This window comes from Syzygium oleosum, unplaced genomic scaffold (assembly GCF_021117445.2).
Source record: "Syzygium oleosum isolate NSW1041296 unplaced genomic scaffold, Sole_v2.1 Sole_v2.02, whole genome shotgun sequence".
Classification (NCBI taxonomy): Eukaryota; Viridiplantae; Streptophyta; class Magnoliopsida; order Myrtales; family Myrtaceae; genus Syzygium; species Syzygium oleosum.
This window is the reverse complement of record NW_026607486.1, coordinates 9,516,304-9,538,212: the sequence shown is the minus strand read 5'-3', so window position 1 is coordinate 9,538,212 and position 21,909 is coordinate 9,516,304. Positions and strand designations below refer to the sequence as shown.

The 21,909-nt window shown below is 40.8% G+C and overlaps 1 protein-coding gene across 1 annotated transcript; it reads left to right on the top strand.

The window, feature by feature from the left end:
• The first annotated feature begins 17,321 nt into the window (after positions 1-17,321).
• Positions 17,322-20,950, top strand: LOC115690149 (uncharacterized). The gene is made up of 5 exons (XM_030616409.2): positions 17,322-17,740; positions 18,945-19,114; positions 20,156-20,219; positions 20,450-20,525; positions 20,615-20,950. The coding sequence occupies exons 1-5, from the start codon at positions 17,545-17,547 to the stop codon at positions 20,733-20,735; spliced, it is 627 nt and encodes a 208-aa protein (XP_030472269.1). The 5' UTR covers positions 17,322-17,544; the 3' UTR covers positions 20,736-20,950.
• The last annotated feature ends 959 nt before the right edge of the window (positions 20,951-21,909 follow it).

Sequence of the window (21,909 nt, the reverse complement as noted above, 5' to 3'; positions counted from 1 at the left end):
GCTAGAAACCCTGATCGAGACGCGGGAGTGTCGTCTCGATACGTGCGAAAACCAAAGATTCCAAAATTCGGGGACTTGATTACACTAGCAATTTAACTAGTGCCCTTTCGGTACCTAAACTTGAATGTTCACAAACTAACGTACCGGCAGCCTATCGAAAAAGTTAATATTCCACCTAACCGTTCTAAAAATAGAAATAACAATCAATGTATTAAATGTGCGCAACCAGATAATCATGAAGAGAATAAACAACCAGCGACCTGGCATAGTCTCTAAAAAAGAAAATGCAATCAAAAGCCCTAAGGTGAAGCCTTAATGGCTTATTCGATTTTTGGAAAATTTTTAAAGGGTCTTTCTCAATTTTTACAAATTTTAAACTAAGTAGAATGAAATTAACACTAATATCTAGTGAAATTTAGCCCAAAAATTGATTTCTGAACATTTCCTAATTTCCTGAATTTTTTTTGGAATTTTTCTGAGTTTTTAATTTTTTAATATTTTTTTAATATTTTTGGGTTTTTTTAAACATTTTCGAATTTTTTTGGAATTTTTAATATTTTAATTTTTTTTGAATTTTTGAATTTTTAAATATTTTTTAATGTTTTAATATTTTTAATAATATAATAATTCCGGACCGGGTCCCCTGACCCGATCCGCCCGACACATGACCCGGGACCTCCTTTTCTATTTTCTTTTCTGATTTCTTTTTTTATTCCTCTTTTTCTTTTTTTCTTTTTTTTTGTTTCTCTTTCTTTTCTAATTTTCCTTTTTACTTTTTTTTTATTACTCTTCTTCATCCCCTTCGTGCCTTTCCCATGCACGTCTTCCCCAGAACGTTTTCTCCTTTGCTTCTTCAACCAAGAACTCACCGAGACATCACCGAAGATAACCATCGCCGAGGAAGCCCACCGCCGGCCGTCGACTCGAGCCACCAGCGCCGACGACCGATGCTGGCCTTACGCTGTCACTGCCGGCCGACGTTCCGGAGACCACTCCGACGACAACAAAAACACACCCTCCCCCCGCCGACGACCAAAACTCACTTCCCGAACTCATACCACAAACTGGAAAATAAACAAGCATACACATACTAAAACGAGGAGGAATGGGCTGACTAAGGCGGCCTCAAACCGCGGGCTTCGTAAGCGCGAGTGGAACGTCTCCGGCGAAGGTATGCATATGCGAAGCCGACTCGGACGATTCGCGAACGTGAACGTAGGAAAAACGCAAGAGTCAGTGTCGATTCAATGAATACAAGTACCAAACAAACGCAAAAACCGGGATCTAGACACTGGTTTGACATAAAAAAGTCATTCAGACGTTTCATTCGAGCATGTGATGTGTAAATTCGGACATGTGCTCTTGCGTGAGATTTGATGCGGTTTTTGACTCAAATGTGATGTATAAAGATCTAAACGACCACCTTTGCAACAAAAGGACTTTGGTTTGTGTAGAAACGATCCCAAAGAATACAGGGCCAGATTTCGGGATTCTAGGCTCAAAGAGGCTCATTGAGGCATTTTATCGAGCAAGTGCTGTGCGACTAGAGTAAGGGCTCCAGATCTGAGTTTTATGCAATTTTTCGGTTCATATGGAGTGTATTAGGCTCTAAATCTACCTTGCTAGTCACAAAATAGCCTTGGTCTCAAGTGGACTCGTCGAAGAAGTTCGGCATCTTAAACTCAGCCAAAACAGGGTAAAAAAACAGGGATATTGAGGGGAGGAATTACCAGTCAGAAATGGAGCGGAAATCGTAGTCGACGTGAACGGGAACGGCGGCGACTGGACTGCTCCACGGAGGCTCGGACGCTCGTATCGTTGTTTCGAGGAACAAGAAGCTCGTGCCGAAAGCTTCCGATTTCCGGCTCAACTTCCGGCGTGGATTGATGGGTCGGCACACCGAGAAGAGGGAGGGGATTTGCCGGCACTCCTGAGCTCAGGGGCCGGAGCGCTCCCCTCTCAAAAACCTCTTCCGGCTTCCGGTCACTCCCCTTGTAGCTTCCTCCCTTTGTTTTTCTCTCACGGTTTCACCTCTGTTCTCTCTTTTTTTTTGAATTGTCCTCTCCCTTTCTCAGTCTCTTCTCCCTCCTTTTTAACTCTCCTCTCGAACGTTGAAGCCACCACCATTTTTAAAACCCTTTCTTCTCTTCTCTCTCTGCATGTGCAGACTGTAAATTTTCCTCTTTCGTGTGTACATGGATGGAAACCAGAGAGAGCAATAAAGGCCTTTGTCTCGGTCCCGGGAAGAAGTGTTTTTCTTTGGTCTTTTCTTTGACTTTTCCTCTCTCGTGTTCTCCCCTTTCTCTGGACCTCTTGCTCCTCCTTATGTGTGCACACCCCATTTCATGCTTTAGTGATATGTACTGCGGCAGCCAAAGAGAGAGAGAGTATGACAGCCCATTTTTTTTTGTGTTGCTTTTGACCTTGGATGTTCTACTCTTTTGTCCTTTCTTATTTTGCTTCTTTTGTGAAAATGGGGATGAAGATTGACAGAGAACATCCTTTCGTATCAGCCCAGCTAAGAACTTCCCTTTTGTCTTGTCTCCTTTTTTTTTCTTTTTTGAAATTTTTATAGTGATTTTTTTTACATAAAATAAAAAATGAAATAAAATAAAAGGAAAATATGTTTCACTAAATTCTACTAATGCAAATGCGCCTAATATCTATATGCCATGAAAATATTTTTGTTTAGGGGTTAAAAAATTAAATCCTGATTTTTATGCAATTAAACCCTAAATGAATAGGCAAAATTTAGGTGTCAATAGGCCGCTTGGCAACCCCACACCTTTTTAGCTTGGTTTTACCGGGATGGAGATGCTTTGTTTGGACCACTACGTGGGTTTGATGGTCCTCTGGATGATGGAGTAGAAGGATAGGACTCTATAGAGATCATGCCACCAAACGGGGTTGTCACTAGCCCGGACACCAGTCCTGAGAATTCGAAGCTCGAGTCGGAGCCGATGGAGTTTGAGCCCGAGCCGGAGCCTGTGGAGTCTGAACCCGAACCGTCTAACAACATGGCTGATCCGGGTTTGCCAGAGTTCTTTGAGTCCGACCCGGAGACGCCGCCTGGCCATCATGGGGGTGATTGATAGGCATAGTGCTCCCGTCCGTTGTGTACATCTTTTGATAGAGAAGTTAGGCTAATCCAACCACCCGACCCTTTTTGATGTGTGTGGTTTATAGTGGAGGCCTCTAGTAAGGCTTGTATGTTGTGCTGTTGTAAATAACGCTATGTTTATAAAAGTGTTTCATTGATGTGTTTCAATTGTCTCTTTATTACCCCGTTTGAATGTATATTATATGGAGAGTTCGAATTGCTTCTGCGTGTGTTGCTCTTTAGTTCGTTCGTTGGGTCGGCGACAAGTCCTGGGATGTCGCATTCTTAACGATCGAGGTGGGATGTTGCAAGCTTGTGAGATCGGGGCGTGACAAGATCAATGTTTAAACTCTAATAACAACTTGATTAGCCATGATCAATTAACTTTGGCCACATGATTATCATCACAACCACACAATCAAACATTAATCACTTAATCAACCATGATTAAATTAATTAGCCATATAATCATCAATCACAATCACATGATCAACATTATCACTTAATCAGCCACATGATTAGCAATTGAACCACATGATCAAACAATTAGAACATGATCAACCATTGATAGAACTAATTAGCCACATGATTAACTTTAAACACTTGATCAACCATTCTAAGCCATATGATTAATGATCACACATAATCAGCCATGATTAATCATTCTAAGCCACATGATTAACATCAAACAAACAAGATTAAACTACAACCACATGATCAATTCTCTATGCCTCACGATCAGCCTCCTAAACCACATGATTAACCACTAATCAGCCCCTAAACTAATCCATTAGTCATATATTAACCTAATCAAGGTTTAGGAAGTTACTTGCCACTAATCTAAGCTAGCTTAAGCCAACAAGGGGTAGCAACCAGCGGCGGCACAAGCGACGGACGATGGCTAGTCATGATGTTAACGGCGTCTAGGGGTGATGGTCCACGTGTGGTGGAGCTGGTGGTGGCATAAGGGTGGTAGCTGGTCGATGATGGTGGTGGACGGTGGCTTGGCCGAACAAGAGGGAGAGTGAGAGAGTAAGTGAGTGAAGGAAGTGGCTGATCTGAAAATGATGGAGGAGAGAGAGAATGGGCTGAACAACATCATCCAAACCAAGGGTTAGGATCACTCCTTGGTCCCCAAGTCAAGATTCAAAGGCTAGGATTACTTCTTGAAAAGGTTTCTAGAAAGAGCAATTAAGAAAATAACAAAAGCAAGAAGGGCAAATTTGTCCAATGAAATTTTGGTCACACTAGGGGGTACAAAGACCAACATGCCCTTCCACTCAACCAAGAAGCCTAGAACACAAAGGGATATAAGGGTCTTTTCCAATTTTTGAGCCGAATTTCACTTTTCCAAGAATTTCTGAGCAAACTGATAACTAAGCGAGCTTAATGAGGCAACGTCTAATATAATAGTTTTGATATCCTTGAAAGTTGATACCCAAGTTCGAATTCCATTTTATAGCCAAAATCGATTAATTGCGACTTTAGTGTATCTCAAACTAACGAGCGGCTTTTAGGAGTTACGCTTATTCAACTCGTGGTTGATTTGATATCAAGCCGCGTTTAAGTTTACTCAAGCCGTGGTGACCTCAGTTGTCATGTAATTGCGAGGGTCAATCACTAGTTCCGAAGGACATGATCGTTAGAAATTGATTTAGGAACGTTCGTAATCCATACAATGACCAAACGGAATCACTTGCGATCCAATTGTATAGCATTGGCAAATTATTCCATAACCATCCTTAAATCAGTTTATGATGGCCCAAAACATCTCCTCGTCAATCCTTATGGTCGAAGTGTCAATCCAGGGTCGAGTTCTTAGGTCGTGCGTACTTAATTCCTAACTAGCCATTCCCTAACAATTAGTCTTCTCACGAGCGATCAATTCAGAGCAAGATTTGACTGAAAGTGCATTGATGAGATAATCATTTCATAAATCCCAAAAATAGGTCGAAATTCAGAATGTCTCAATCGTGGTGGTGAAGGAGGCTCACAAGGTTCAGGAATTAAAGTAGGAGTTTGTGGCCGAGATGGTCCATATGAAATGTCATGCCTGGATCTCCACTGGCACGCGTCATCCCGCCACGGTTGTTAAGAATGCGACATCCCAGGATTTGTCGCCGACCTAAATGAACAAACAAAAGAGCAGCACATGCGGAAGCAAATCGAACTTTCCATACAATATACAATTAAACGGGTAGTAAAGAGACAACGGAATCACATCAAGAAAACACTTTTATAGACAAAGCGTTACTTACAAAATTCACATTATACATATCCCTATAGACCACACGCATTCAAAAAGGGTCGGGTGGTCGAGTTAGCCTAACTTCACTACTCAAAAAGGTACCTATCGGACGGAAATACAAGCTGATCAATCACCCCCATGGCCAAGCGGCGTCTCCGGATCAGAATCAAAGAACTCCGGCGAACCAGTGTCGGCCATGTCGTCGGATGGCTCAAGCTCGAACTCTCCAAGCGGCGGCTCCTCATTAGACTCCATCGGCTCCGGCTCCGGCTCCAAATCCTCCGAGCGAGTGTCCGGGCTAGTGACGACACCGTCTAGTGGCATGATCTCCATGGGGTCCAATCCCTCTACTCCATCGCTCGGGGGACTATCGAAACCTTGTAGTGGTCCAAATAAAGCATCTCCCTCCCGGTAAAATCACACCAAAAAGGTATGAGGTTTCCAAGCGACCTCACCCTCGTCTACCCATACTATACTTGCATGTCTAATATATACCCTATCTTCCCCTACTGGAAACTCCGTCAACATGTGGTCCAAGTCCATAGGGACCCCAAAATGTTGCGGAGGGCCGTTGAGGTCCATGGTCAAAGGTCTGAAAGGTTTATAATTCAACAATGAGAATAAATCTCAATAAGTCACTACCTAAGCCTCGCTTAGGTTAACGCGTAACGCAGGACAGTTCAGAGCATGCAATCTTATCGCTCAACGTGCCACAACAATCACGAGCGTCCTTACCTTGGCTTGGCATACACATAAGCCCTGCACGTTAGTATACAGCCACAACATGGCAACCATTCATCGCACATAACAACCCGAATTGGGGCAAGCACGTACATAGCACACTTAATAATCCGGACATACCCAATAATAATCTCATATAGCATACCATAATACATATCACAATCACGAGGTCCAGATTATTAGCGGCCCCTCGAGCTCCCCAAACCCGCCTAAAACGCATTAGGCTATAGGGCTTTCGGCGTAACCGGGCAACATCCCGCTACGTCGGCGACGGCATCGTCCCGCGTCACATGCATCAAAACAGCATTCCATGAGGAGCATCAATCCGGCCTCTACCGCGATTGGCATACGGGCCTCTCGGGCATCCGATAAATCGGGCATTGTCTCGCGTAAAACTCATCGAGACGGGTTACAACCCCGCGTAAAACGCCTTAGGGTATTATGTGAGCATACGAGCATTCAACACTCAAACCGATTTCTCATCTTTCGATTAGCCAATTGCCATTCAATTCACACTCAACTCACAACCAACCATGCCCTCATGTGCAACAACAACATCGAAAAGCTCCCGAGAGAGAGAAACCAATTTTGCACAGAATCGGGCTAAAATTTGGCAATTGCGCAGTAACCGAAACCCTTTCGAAATAAATGGTAATTCAACTCCAAAAATTCTGAATTTTGGATATGTCATTGGAAACATCTTGATAAATATTTTTTATGAAGGATACGAAATCCAATTCCAACTGTAAACAGTTATTTTTGTCACTCAAAGTTAGATCGAAAATTTGCCCACCAGGGCAGACAGTTCGGCCTTAGAAATCCATTTCAATTAGTACACAAATCTCCTTGGAAAATCTTGAAATTTTTATATGTCATATACACAAGTATCCTTGACAACTTTCATGAAGGAAGTTTGTTGAAAGGAGGTCTGGACAATTTTATAAAAATTCAGAAAGACACGCCAGTTGGGTGAACAGTAAATCTGGCAGAGTGGTGACGGTCCAAAAATAGACTTCCGAATACCCCAAAACGGTCTCCAAAAATTCCAGATTTAATATATGACATACTTAAAGATGTTAGGGTCAACTTCTATGAGGGACACTTCCTCAAATTCGGTCCACATTGATCTCCACAAAAATAACAAAACAACAGGGTACCTTAGGAATCAAATCTGAGAAACATCTCAGTAACCACAAATAATCAATCAAGCACAACCAGCCAACAAACCAACTCTAATCCACCCCAAATCAGCCCCTAAACATGCCATTGATAACCCATTATCCTAATTAAAGCTTATGGAGTACTTACTAGGAGCCTAAGCTTGAGACAAGCAAGATCAACCAAGCAAAACCAAGTCCAGCAATTGCTGTGCCGGCGGCTGGACAGGAAGGACGGCGGCGGCTCCGATCACGGCGGTCCATGGCTGAGGCGAGCACAAGCTGGTGGTCACGGTGAGAGGTGGTGTTGGCTTCGGTGGTGGCTGGTGAGACCGGAAAATAGCAAGGAAAGAGGGAGATGGAAGAGGTGGTGGCGTGAGCAGCAAGACCGACGACCGATGGCTATTCTGGCAGCTTCACGGCGGTGTCGAGGTGGCTAGCGGTGGCTGGAACAGCTATTGGTCAGGCCAGGTGAGGGGGAAGTGAAGCTTGGCCGAAAATGGAGGACAAAGAAGGAGAAAGAGTGAGCTAGACAGAATGAGGGAGAGAGAGTGAGAGAGGGACATGATCAGATTTTACTAACCCCACTAACAAAACCCCATCACCTACCCCACTCACAAATCCAAGGGTCCACATTCTATCCTCTTCCCCAAGCCAAGATCCAAGGGCCCCTAATTTTTCTCTGAACAATTTCCCAAAAATTATAAATGGCAACCAAAATAAAAAAGACAAGATGGGGAGGGGCATAAGGGTCCATAAATTTTGGCCAAGGAGGGAAAGCCCAAATGTCCAAATTTCCCTTCAACCTTTCAAATGAATTCAAATATCCCCAGGGGTAAAATGGTCTTTTTCCATACCAGTCCAAATTTCACTTTTCCGACAATTCTGAGCGACCTAATGGTTGGCCATGCTTAATGAGACGACATCCAATAAATTTTCGTGAAATCTTGAACGTTCAATATCCCATTCCGGATTCTAATTCATGGCTAAAACCAATCAATCGCGACTTTAGTGTATCTCAAACTAACGGGTGGCTTTTAGGAGTTACGCGTATCGACTCGTGGCCGATTCGATATCGAGCCACATCTAAGTTTACTCGAGCCATGGCGACCTCGATTATCATGTAATTGCGAGGGTCAATCACTAGTTCTAATTGACGCGATCGTTCATATTAGGTTTGGGATCGTTCGAAATTCGTACAATTGTCAAGCGGAATCACCCGCGATCCGATTGTATAACATTTGCAAATCATCCCATAGCCATCCTTGGATCGGTCTATACATGCCTAAAATATCTCCTCGTCAATCCTTATGGTCGAAGTGTCGATCCACGGTCAAGTTGTTAGGTCCACGTACTTAATTCTAGCTAGTCATTCCCTAATGATTAGTCTTCTCAAGAGTGATTAATTCTGAGTGAGATTTAACTAAAGTGCATTGATGATATAATCGTTTCATAAATCCCGAAAATGGGACGAATTTCAGAATGTCACATGAAATCATGAATTGGTATCTTCCTCCATCATCACCGAGTGTTCCTATAGTAGGATCTCCATCAAGATATCTCCGATAGAGACTATCTTTAGTCTGCTTCTTTTTCCTTTTGGATGATCTGTCATCTTCGTTGTCATTAGGAGGGCTTGTACAAAGGGAACATTGACAATCAAGATCCCAGAAACAGTGTCATGTCCGAGGATCCTTATAATAATGGATGGGTCATCCCTCTTGGTCAAAAGACTCGATCATAGTTTTCGGATTTGAATAACCCTCCTCAATAGGAACATCGGCATGACAGGGTTACATCATAAAAATAGTAGGAAAAATAGAAGAAGAGGCTTTATCTTTTTCCTTACTAAATTTAATGACAACTGTACCTTTTTTCTTTTTTGTGAACTGAGACTCCATGGACTGGATAGGCCTGGAATTCTGATGGAGTTTTTCATAGTTAGTTACCTAAGTGTCAGGGAGTAACTTAACTAGTTGATCTCGAGGAATTTGTCTGGGTACATGGACATAAGAAGTTTGATCATTATCCATTGAGATAAAAAGAGCGTCCTTTGTGCTTGGAAAGTTGAGATTAATAGCATGGTTCTGGACCTGATATACCATCTGGTAGTGTAAAGTTGCAGCTATAGAATCAGGAGTTTGAATAGCTCTAGTGAGCTGTAGCTGAACTTTAAAAGCATAAAGGAGTCTCGTCCGAAAGGGCCATGTTAAAATTTGGAAACAGTGTAACAAACACTGTTCCGGCATTTAGAGTGGTTTGGATTGTACCAATGCAGGCATGTTGATAGTCCAAGAAACCGGTGTCTAAAAGGGCCATGCGAGTAACAACATGTAATCATTTTCAGCCATGGAAAGACAGAGCAAGGCGGATAGCACCAAAGTGGAGATGCGTATACCCTTGCTGTACCCATTGACGTAGAAAATCAGAAGGTATCTGGAGGGTAACGAAATATTTTTGCTAAGTAGCAGGAATATGATGCTGATCGAACCGGGATGATTGAACATATTATTAACTTCTCGAGGCGTATTTTTGATAAGTTGTTTTATGGAACGAAGAGGAGAGAAAGAAGGCGGCTTGGCGAAAGTAGAGTAGGGATTAATAAGGGGGAGATGAGTTTCCGAAATCTTACTATCTTCATTAAGGTATGAAACCTATAAAGATAATCAATTTTAGAAACATTTGAAGTGCGAAGATCTAAAGGAGCATTTACAATGACTGGTGGACCAGAATCAGTAGAATCACTCATGATGGAACAAAGCTAACTTTTCCACTTGGTATTTCATCTAAAAATAAACAAGTAGGCTGGATAGAGCACTGGCTCTGATACTATATGCTAGATCCTATCATTCAAACCCTTCTTGGAGCATGTGCAGAATCCCACTCATCCTTAAATGTTCAAACCCTCTGTGGAAAAATCCTGACTTTTTCATCCATTTGCCTTTAAAAAAATGAATATATCAATACTACCAAAGTAACTCATACAGGAATGAATCCAGATCATTTGATCTTAGCATAAAAGGAGTGCTCGGACTTACTGCACCAGAGATTGATCGAGCCATCTAATTCTGAGTGGTCTTGTGAAGCATTCTACATGAAAAAGCGTTCTAAGCAGAACGGATGAAAAATGAGGCTCGTCATCAATTATCAGCCACTCAATCAATTCCTCCAAGATGATAAGTTCCCATTATTCCATCGGAATTCGTTATTCTCCAACCTTACTCAAGCTAAGGTCTATTTCAAATTTGACATCAAAGCTGGATTCTGACAATTAGAAATTCATCCAAATGATGGGCACAAAACTAGATTTTGCATCCCCAATAAGTATTTCCAGTGGACGGTACTTCCTTTTGGTCTTAAAACGGCTCCTTCATTATTCTAAAAAGCTATGTGCAGAATCTTCCAGCCTATTTTGGCCAATGCCCAAATTTACATTGATGATATCCTCCTTTACAGCCCTGATGAAGATTTTCATTATAAATTGCTAAGCCAATTTGCCGAATTGGTCTAGAAATATGACATCATGCTGTCCCAAAAAAAGATGATTATTGTCCAACGAGAAATCGAATTTCTCGGAATACATCTTAGGGACGGAGCATATTATCCTGGTCCTCATATTGCCAAAGAATAGCGGAAATTTCCCAATGAGAATCTTTCTCTCAAACAGGTTCGACAGTTTCTTGGAATAGTAAATTATCTCAAAGACTTCGTTCCAAAAATTACCAACCTGGTGAGTCCACTGCAGCAGATGCTAAAAAAGGATGCCCCTCCATGGGGATCTCAGCAGACTAAATTAGTCAAACGTCTCAAAGAAGTTTTACAACATCTTCCTCCTCTATAAATCCCTTCTACTGGGAAAAGAGTCTTGCAAACAGATGCCAACGATGAATATTGGGCTGCCGTTCTATTTGAAGAAATTGATGGCAAACGTAAGATCTGTGGACATAAAAGTGGAAGATTTACGCCAAGTGAAATGCATTATCACTCGACCTTCAAGGAAATCTTGACGATAAAATATGGCATCAATAAGTTTGAATTTCATCTCCTAGGACATCATTTTCTAGTGGAACTAAATATGTCGTCATTCTCCCAAATGCTGAAGTTCAAACAAAAGCAAATTCCTCACCCTCACTCCTCATATGGGCAGAATGGTTTTCAAAATATTTTTTTGAAACCAAGCATATAGCAGGAAAAAAGAATGTGCTTGCAGATTTCTTATCCAGGCCAAAAGAATTTGCTGCACCAGTTTCATATATAAATATGTATATATCCCGAAATCCGTTCGATGGATACAAACCCATCAAGATGAAGCCTTCTTGGCCAAGCAAGCAATACTCGCCAAAAGTTCCTGAATACATCAAGAACAACACCCTTTTTGAAAATCTACCACCATTAATATGGAAATATCAACTGCTGATTTTCAGCAAGTTCGGAGGATTAAGTCTTAGACCCAATGGGCTATATCCCAAATATCCTTTCATCCATCCTATCTCCCTCAATCTTGAAGACAAATTCCCAGAGGAATTGAAGTGGTTTTGTTGGTATTTGTTTAATCTTTATACCATAACCATTGAATTTCCAACAACCAGAATTATTTTCATTATTGGTAGAATTCTCTCGGGAGAAAAAAAGTTTAAGCATTTGGGTGATATGTTTAATTAGTTCAAACCATTGAGAGCTTGGAAATGCATGTTTCAGGAACAACTTAGAGCCTGTAGACCCAATCCAAAATTGCATACAATAGTCTTGTTTCACAAGCCATGGGTTTTTATTCGCCCAAATGGAGAAGTGAGCAAAACTCCATGTGATGTGGGAGTAATTACCTACAAACCTCAGCCAGTTCCAGAAAAGTTTTTCAAAATCCTTTCATGCAAAATCTTGGCATTTCCCTAAGAATATAGAGAACTCTAGAGACTTCTATGTCAATACAACCAAGTGATACCACCAGAAGTATGGCCAACCAGTTCTAGCGATGTGTCTTGAGATCATCCAACTGACCACAGGTATTAGACGATAATTGATATAGCATTGAGACAATATTATGGCATAGATATGCAAGCTGATATGGATGCTGCTGCCGCTGCCTTGGATTCTACTGCCTCATCCTCATCTTAAGAGGTCTCGTCATCTTCTCAAGATCCTCAATCACAGGATCCATGGGGCGGACTATTATCGCAAGACCTGCATGATTACAGTGAGCTACAACTAGCACTCAGTTTAGGCGATGACAATGACAGTCCGTCACTATAATTAGAGAATTTTCCTCAGCTCAGTGTTCCATCAAGTTCTATTGATATTGCCTCAAGTTCTATAGACGTTCCAAGTTCTTCCTATGAGTCTTCACAAAAAAGACAAAAGGTTTCATAACTTCATGAAGATGTGGGCCTAGAGTTCGCGAAAATTGAACGAATCCTCAGGGATTACAAGAAATAAAAGGACGGAGGTAGTTCGGACAGCTCTGATAATGACAATACTGAGGAACTCATCCACAAATATGATCTCTGAAGCCTTCCCAAGCATGTTGAAAAAATTAGCTTGTCGTGTTTGAAAAACCAGCTCAATTTTTGGAAAAATATTGTTCATATACAGTTCATGCACTGTAGCGGCACTGTAGCAAGAAGAAAAATGTGCAGAAACGAAGAAAAACTATCGTCTAAAGGGGTTTTCAATCGTCTGTTAGTTGTAAAAGTCTTTAAGTATCACTTGTCAGTCTTTATTGTTGCTTGTTAGAGTTTTGCTTATCGTCTATCAGTTGTAAAAGCCTTTATGGCCGGTCGGAGAATGTCGAATTATTGGTGATTTCTAGAACTTCACCAATAATTAAGCTACGTCTACTTTTGTGCCTATATATAAGGCAATGCTTGTAAAGTTTGGGGACACGCTCTGCTCCTCAAGAAATAAAACTTGTGTGCATTATGAGTCCCTGAATCTTCACTTCTACCTTTCTGCTTGATATGATTTTACAAACGTATGTACGCTGATTAGTCTTGATAGTATGCTCTGCACTTGCCATTGTATGGAACCTGTGCATCATAATTCTGCTATCATAAAAGCAATTCTAAGGTGCGAATCAAAATTTGAAGAGGGGCCTGATGTCTAAAAGGCAGTCCCTTTTATAAAGGCCTGGAGAGCCGTTTATGTGTGGGATAGCATACCTGCCACACGCCTTTTCTTCTTCTTCCCTGATTTGTATCTTAGCCCTCCTTTATGGTATCAAAGAGATCAAAATTGAATTTCCCATGACTAATTAACCCTAGGGAAGGTATGGGTCTTGATTGATAATTTTGGATTGAATGCAATCCCCAATTTAGGTCTTAAAATCCCTAATTTTCAATTAATTTTGGGGTTTTTCAATTCCTTTGTCAAATCGTGAAATTGGACTGACCAATATGAAATTCAAGGTCCCAAAATCAATTGTTGTGAAGACACTATAACCTAAAAATGACTAAAAATAGTTTAATTGGGTTTTTGGCTTAATTGAGGCATGAAATTACCCAATTTTGGGAAAAACATATCCCCAACTGAAATTTTCTAAAATTGAGACTGCAGTGCTGAAATCGGAATTAAAAGAAGACTAATGGCTATTTTTTTGGAATTTTTTTATTTCCATTTGGTATTTTTCTTGATTTTTTCTCTCATTTTGGCCAAAAGAAATTAAGGAAAAATTCACAAAAATTCCAAAAAAATTATTTTTTGTTTAGAAATAGGTTCCTAAGCATGACCAAGGTTCCTAATCCAAATTTTGTGATTTTTAGATAAATTTGACAAATAGGCCAAAAATCAAGTGTCAACAAGTCCTAAAATTGTTTTTCACACTGTTAGTAAATTTGCGATTTCCAGATTTCAAATGCACAACATGAAACTATGGATCACAAATGTTCCAACGCAACAAAATCAGATCATTCGGATATCAGGTTGAGGAAGTAATCAACGGGCAAATTTTGATCAAACCTTCCGATACCTGAAAAAGGTCTTAAAGCCCAAAACCATACTTTTTGGTCTCCGAATCGAATTAAACTTTCGAGACCTATAACTTATGGGAAATAATCATTTGAAAAAAAATGTCATTTTGCAGAAACCACGTTTCGTTCATAAACCCGAGCCTTAGGCCTTGGTATTGTTCAAAATCTGGGGTCCGTAATTTCAATATTTTACTTACCATTATTGGGTTTGTTGGAGTCCCAACACTGCGAAGAATCGCGCAAATCGGACACTAGATGGAGAAGTCTATGGGCCCAAGAATTGGCACGACTCAGTTGCCATGCCCGCCCCGGCCTATAAGTACTCCCCACCCATATTTCAATTTTCAAATATAAAGAGTCATTGCTTTACTTTTGTTTTCTTGAATTTCTCCAGTTTGGTCATTGGGTCAAAACCTTTGGATACGTGATTGTGCGATTTTATCTTGGGTTCATTAGAGAGCTCTCGACAGGAGTGGTCCAGCGTCGTAAAATTCACGGGAATTGGACAGCGGACGGAGAAATTACGAGTCCAGAAAGTGACACATCCAGTGGACGCACGCCCGCGTCAAGTCAAGTAACAATACTGAGATTTAAGTGGAAACCCATTCTACGGGAAAAGGTAAAACCATGGGGCATCGAAATCCGTTAATCAACTTCGATCATGAAGGGTACAAAGGGTTCAACAATACCAAGAAAATACGAAGACACAAGCTCTCCCTTCTACTAGCTACTAGACCACCAACTCAAATTATAAAATGTGTGAACCACTCTCTCTAAGAACGAACAAAACTTAATTGGAAACTTGCTACAACCTTATAAACAATTAGAAAACTCACAACTGTGCCTTCAATATGAATGCAAAGTCATTTTGATCTGTAGAATACTATAAAACCTTATTTCTCTTTTCTCTCTTGTATGTCCTCCAATTTTGCCTGACCACATTGAGATTAGGGTTGAGCACCGGCCCTGTTCAACTCGAAAATTGAATCGAATCAGCTTGGACCGACTAATTCAAGGGAGAAACAGTTCGACTCTCGATTCCGCATATCTAAGACTGAACAAACCAATTCGGTCCCTCGATTCCAAGGCTAGAACCACTAGTTCTATCCAAGAGTTTGGTTCATGAAGAGAACCGGTTCTAAACCTGTTTTGAGTCTCTTTTAGAGATTTCACCTATCGAGAACCGTAATATGGTCTTTAACACAAAGAACAACAACATTACCACTTGACCAACAAATATTTTTGTAGTGAAATGGTTCAATTTTTATATTTCCATCGCAACAATTTGACTTTTCATTTAAAACATAAAATGGGCCAGCTTCCTAGTAGAATTGGGAATCATGGAATCAAGGGTCACAAGATCGATTCTCGACTCCTTAGAACCGATAGAAGTAGGGGTAAGCGGTTCTAGGTTTCTTAGAGGTTCCACATGGAACATAGAACCTACCATCAGGTACAGGTTCCTTATATTTTGGAACTTGGAACGTATCCGTCGGAATTTGGAATCTACCCTGTCACAGGTTCCAGGGTCTAACAGGTTCTTTTTTTATTATTTCAATTTTAGTTAAACAAAACGAAAATGAATGCAATACTACTGAACAAGCATGTCATTCACCAAAAAGAATACAAAAGACTAATTTTCCTGTCATTACGGTTTAAATAAATATAATTAAAATAAGAAGTCATTGCGTGAATCGATATTAGAGGTGAGCGGTTCCATGTTCCGTATAGGTTCTACCCATGATAAGAGGTTCCTCATTTTTTAGAACTTGGAACCTATCTTACCACAGGTTCGAAGGTCGGTTATAGAGTCTATATAGGTTCCATATGTATTATTAATTGAACAAATATAGTGAATCATCACTTTTAACAACCGCCACTTGCTGCTATGATCCACTATCACAACTTATATTTAGACATACGAAGAATATGAAATATTAACAAGTCATAAAATGAAAACTTAGACTAGTGTTTTCAGATTACACTCATCATCTAACGCCATGAAATACCGCATGATCATGCGAAGACATAGACCAAGAAAAAACACAAAAAATTTGTTTAGGTTTTAGGTTCCAGGTTCTAAGTTCCACCTACCTAGAACCTGAAGCCTACCTGTCAAAACAGATTTCTCAATTTTTGGAATCTGGAACCTACCCTGCACCTTGAAACGTGGAACCTACAGGTTCCTACTAGTCAGGTTCTCAAATTCTAGGTTCTACCATGCTCACCCTTAGATAGAAGGACATGGCTTCATCACTTGATTAAATCGACGGAAAATTTCAAATAAGGACCTGAAGTGCCCTCATTTAATCAAATAAGGGCATGAAGTGTTTCCATTTTCTCAAATAAGGGTTTGAAATTGATTTTGTTTCAAATAAAGACTTGAAGTGGCTATGTCTGTTTTAAAGAAGGGCTTGACTTTTCGGATGGTAAGGGCATTTTCGTCTTTTAACTATTTTTTGAAATTTTCTTCCTTTTTTTCTTTCTTTTTTTCATTTTCTAGTTTTTTCTTTGTTTTCCCGGAAAGGGTTGGGTGACGCCACGCTCGCAAGGTCTAGATGAGGTTCGAGACTAGGCGAGGTTGTCCGTCGCTGGTAGCTGGCGAGGTCCTACCCAGATTTGGCGAGGGCCAATCTCGCCCAACCCTTTCAACAAGCCACTGGCAAAAAACAAAGAGAAAACCAGAAAAAGGAAAAAAAGAAAAGAAAGAAGAAAGAAAAATAAATTAAAATTAAAATTATTTTTGGATGAAAATACCCTACTGGCCACCAGCGAATAACAAAGAGAAAACCAGAAAAAGGAAAATATAAAAATTAAAATTGTCTTTGGACGAAAATGCCTTTGATCGCCGAAATATTTGTCTGGCCGGCTATCGATGAGATTAGGCCTTCATTTGAAACTTACATGGCCACTTCAGGCTCTTATTTGATAATGACATACCACTTCATGTCTTTATTTGAGAATGGCATGTCACTTCATATTCTTATTTGATCTAAAATCCACTTTATGCATTTATTTGGAATTTTTACTTAAATCCATGATAGGTGTTTTAGTAAATTAATTTATCATGCCTATGTTGCTCGTAAAGAAAGGAAATGCATTTCACCCAGAGCCTCACACGGGTGGAAAATCTCCTCTTGGCGATTTAAGACGAACGATCAGCGAACGACCGCAACGCCGAACTCCACCCCCCGATTTCCTCGCCATTCCCATCTCCTCTCCGAGCACGAGCCGACTCGTCTCTCTCTCGAAGCTCGCACGCGCGCCGAGATTGTCGTAGTCGCAGTCGCAGTCGCCGTCGCAGATTCGATCGAATCGGCCGAGAGAAGGAACCCGATGGAAACGAACGGAGGGGAAGACGCCGGCGGCCGCCCTCAGGTCCGCCTCGAAAACCCTAGCCCCGGCCCGAACCCTAGCGGGGGCGCAGCATCGAGAGGGAAGTCGTGCAAGGGGTGCTTGTACTACTCCTCCGTTCTGAAGTCCAAATCTCGGCCCCCTACCTGCGTCGGCCTCTCCAGAACTCTCGACGAAGGTCCGTCTTCCCTCGCCATCGGACTGATTTCCCTCCTCCCTTGTCGTTCTCGATAGCGGAGAGGATTTGGTAAATTTGCTGCAGTTCGATCTTTATTCTATGGCTTTAGTGATTGGCGTCGCATTTGGTCGAATTGCTTGGAATTGGGGTCGGAGGGTTTTGCGATGCGAGGCTTGTGTTCGACGAGATTAACCGGTTGAATCGGGGGACCGAAATTACGATTGTTTTTCTTCTCTTCGGGCCCGATTCATCGATGTCTTGTCAATGTTTTTAGCTTATTTTGCACATTGTCGTTGATGGGATTTTGCTTGCTTATTGGGCTTCTTGTGAGCACATCTGCTGCTGCTGCTGCTGCTGGTTCCCCCTTCTAATTGTTTGGCAGTCTCTTTGGGATTGTAGAGTTTGGTGGGGATCTTATTCTCGTGCTTTGCCTTCGAATATACTGTTGCTTCTAGGGTGAATGGTATGGTTCGATGGTTGGGCAACCGGAAAGACACTCTGGTAACAAGGCCTTAATGTAAGCTGTACTGAGACAAGCCGTGACTTTTGTACTGACCTCTGGACTAGCACTTTTTGAGTATGATGTTGGACATAATCTAGGGGAATTTTTATCGTCCCATAAGTGTTTTTACAGGACCGGTCTTGCATTTGACGTGGATTGTTGGATAAAAAGGGAAAAACGTGGTTCATTAGATATGTCGGTTTTCTAGTCATAACTAACTGACATTAAGGGATAGTCACGTATGCAAAGGTGATCAAACTTACATTCGATTAAGTAAAATAGTTTCTAGTTATATGTCAGAAAAGTGTTAATGGTCCAGTAGAAAGTGCTCTAAATGCTTTTCCAAGTGAACAAAGGTTTGAACCTTGCTCGTGCAAGGTCAATTTTTTTTCATAAGGCCAAGGAAACAGTCAGAAATTGTCCCGGTTGAACCGTCCACGCTAAGTTTGATCAGTTTTTGATCACTCCAATTCTTTCATGAAACCGGACTATACCATGCTTGGTTCCTGGTTGAATCTGCCAGTCGTGTCCAGGTTTGAAAACACTGGTTTGACAATTTGCAATTTTTAATTAAAGGTACTTGTCTTAAGTTGGTTGACCTACAGACAAAATGTTCCAGCTCCATCTTTAGCAAAGCGTGAATCCGTTAGTCCTACTGTAAGCTGTTATTTGTATATGCTGACCCTTAGGATTGTTGATCAGTGCCTAGCTATATTGTGGGAGAAACTGAGTTGGAAGCTACCAAAGAGGGCCGGAATCTGAAAGACTTCAGCTATGCCTGTGTTGGTTACTCTGTCTTCTTGGAGAAAAATAATCAATCTTCAGATCTGAAGGATAAACAAGCAGAGCTTCCATTCTGTGTCGGTCTTGAGGTAATGACTCCTCTCCGTCTTCACCTCAATGGGATTACCTCTCTTTATGAACCAGCTTCTTCCTAATTACATTATGGTGGTGTTTTTCTTCAACACAAAACTTGAAAACTGTAAGCACCTATTGTAGCTTAATGTTGAATTTTGAGTCTTTTGATGTGTTTCTGTTACTGATTTAAGTTGCTTACAAATGCAGGATAAAAGATTATTGAAGTGTGATTTATTTTGGTTGACTCAGTTGAATGTTATCAGAATGACGTTTTTTGAGATCCTACTTTTGAGCATGATGTGTCAGTAGTGCCATAGTGTTCTTTTCATCAGTACATATCAATTTCTTGGTGGCTCAACAATGTTTAATAGTGTTTTGCGGGTACTTGTACAGATTGCCATTTGATTGTGTCTTTTGTTAGAAAAAGTCCGGAAAGGACACAAGAGACCAAGGTGCTACATATTTTGCCCATTCAAGGTTTTGAAGTAATTTATTGGGAGGAAGACACTGCACATTTGTGGTGATTCTAATTTCTGAACCAAGTGTGACCTCAAATTAATCCTGCATGTGCTTATGCTTAAGTTTGGTCTTGAAAATGTCCAGCTAGGTTACCACCGACCAAGAATTTTTTGCAATGGCTGGACAAGATATCTTTTGAGCTATTGTTTGTCCTTCTTTTTTACTGGCTGATGTAGTTGTACGTTTTCTTAGATGGTGTTACTACTTTGGAAGTTTCTGTTTCAAATAGTCAACTTTAAAAGAGCCTTCGATTATCAACCATCTCATTGGCAAAAAAAATTATTTATTGTCTCTTCTGTCTTTGGTATAAAATGTAAAAAGAAAGCAAACTATCAATTGTCTCTTCAACTATAAATTAGGCTTGGTTATCGAAAAGTAAGATCTTAAGACTGCATTTATCTTTGGATTTTCTCGTGATATCTTCGTGTTGTGTAGTGAACATGTTTAGTTCTTCTCGAGTTGGTCGTTGATAAAGTGGTCATGTTGTATGATTTGTACCCTACTTTATTTTTATCTGACAGCTAAATTTGTGTCAGGTTCTGTTAGATAAAAGAACAACACCTGCAGAGAATGTTCCTGCAAACCTTCATAAAAAGGAAGGTGAGGAGCTTGGTTCTCTTTTGCAATGCTTGCCTTGTTACTTGGTTATATTGCCAGCACACACTTATCATTGTCTTTGTTCTACCATGGCCTTAGCCATAATTGTTCCCTTGCCATTCTGTCGTTGGCCTAAGGCCCTAGATGTGCTCTTCTCATGCTGTTTTCCACATTAGTTGCTTAGTGACAATTTGGTGCTTTCTTCTCATTATGGCAAATCCCTGTGTATTCAGCTCCAGATGGTCATGCTTTTCCTCAACGGCGGAGTTACAAGCCAGCAATTTCTTCTGGCGATGATTACTTGAGTAGGCGAGTCCTCTGCTCTAACATTTGTATCATCCCCCATCGTGTTTCAAGATTACTTGCAAGTCCAGATGACAAATTCCATTGATTTCCAGGTTTAAGAGAAATGCGGGTCTGGTCGCATCCGGTGTTGCCAGGAATGTGAATAGAGTAGGAAACTACATAAAAGAGAGCATGGACGATATTTTCCAGCCTTACCGGAGGCGACCGAAGTGAAGTTAGCAGATCCTGATGGCGTATTTGAAGAATGGGGCAACTTCCCGGTCGCCAATTTTTAACAGGATCCCAGTTTCTCTGATACAGAGTTATTGATAGTAGTACATCCTTTGTCGAGAAGGGCCAAGCTCCATTGTTGTAATAAATGAATTTTGACGAATATACTTATGATTCTACTAAGTTTCGAAAATCCCTAAGGTTTCAGTTTTGCACAATTTTCGTTTCCCATCTTCAGTGGCCGCACTTCACAATTCTTACCTCCTGATGTATTATCATCTTATGTTCAACACAACAGGGCTCGAGATTCACCATGAGTGCGTACGATACTTTATCATAACAGCAGGTGTACTTTCACATGAAGCTTGTATCTTTCGTTTTTTTTTTGACTTTTTGCCATGACCCACTCAACTACAAGAAGCCTCGATAGGTTAATTGTCCAAGAAAAGTTGTTGACGGGCCTCAGCTGTAAGCTGCCAGGCCCCTCAAGCCCATGATCGTATCTGTTTGAAGAGTGTTTTCCCGTTTGTTTCTTCTCAGCCGTTTCGCTATATCATTGTCGTTTCAGACAGTTTGGAAGACTCGTGACTCACGAATTTGATTGTATATATATTTTATGATATCTAAAATCATATTTTTAGTTTTCAATAAAGTATAATTCAATATTTCCATTTAAATTCTAAAAGTAATCTATAATTTAGTAAATTCAGAGATACTGTAACAAAGACTGAATGGAAGTTCTCCCTTGTTCTTAGGGTTAGTTGACCCCAACTGAGCTGATTTTCTCCATTTACTTCACATCACATTTTCTTGATCGGCTAATTTGACCCCCATACAGTCTAGGGCATGAATCCCACCAAGCTATAAACCAATTCAGAAAAAGATTCTTTTAGAAGCACTCCACCCACCCACTAATCAAAGCGACACTTTAACATTCATCAGAGTCGATGGAAGCATCTCTTTTGACACATCCACTCAATGCCTTTGTGAATGGACGGATCACCCTGGACTGTGCTTGACCAACACCTGAAAACTCTCCTCCAAATGGGGTCCCAGGTACGTCAATAGAAAGGGTCGAAGATCACAAGCCATAAACATGCCTGGACTCCATCATGTTCTCCTAAAATGGTACTGGAGAATCGACCATACCAGTCCTTTGATTCCTCCATGAAAATCA

Excerpts from the sequence above, each read along its gene's own strand:
- LOC115690149 (XM_030616409.2), top strand. The coding sequence starts at position 17,545 with ATGGAAACGAACGGAGGGGAAGACGCCGGCGGCCGCCCTCAGGTCCGC. Across the intron at positions 17,741-18,944 it reads CTCCAGAACTCTCGACGAAG|TGCCTAGCTATATTGTGGGA; the intron begins GTCCGTCTTCCC and ends ATTGTTGATCAG. Across the intron at positions 20,526-20,614 it reads GGCGATGATTACTTGAGTAG|GTTTAAGAGAAATGCGGGTC; the intron begins GCGAGTCCTCTG and ends ATTGATTTCCAG.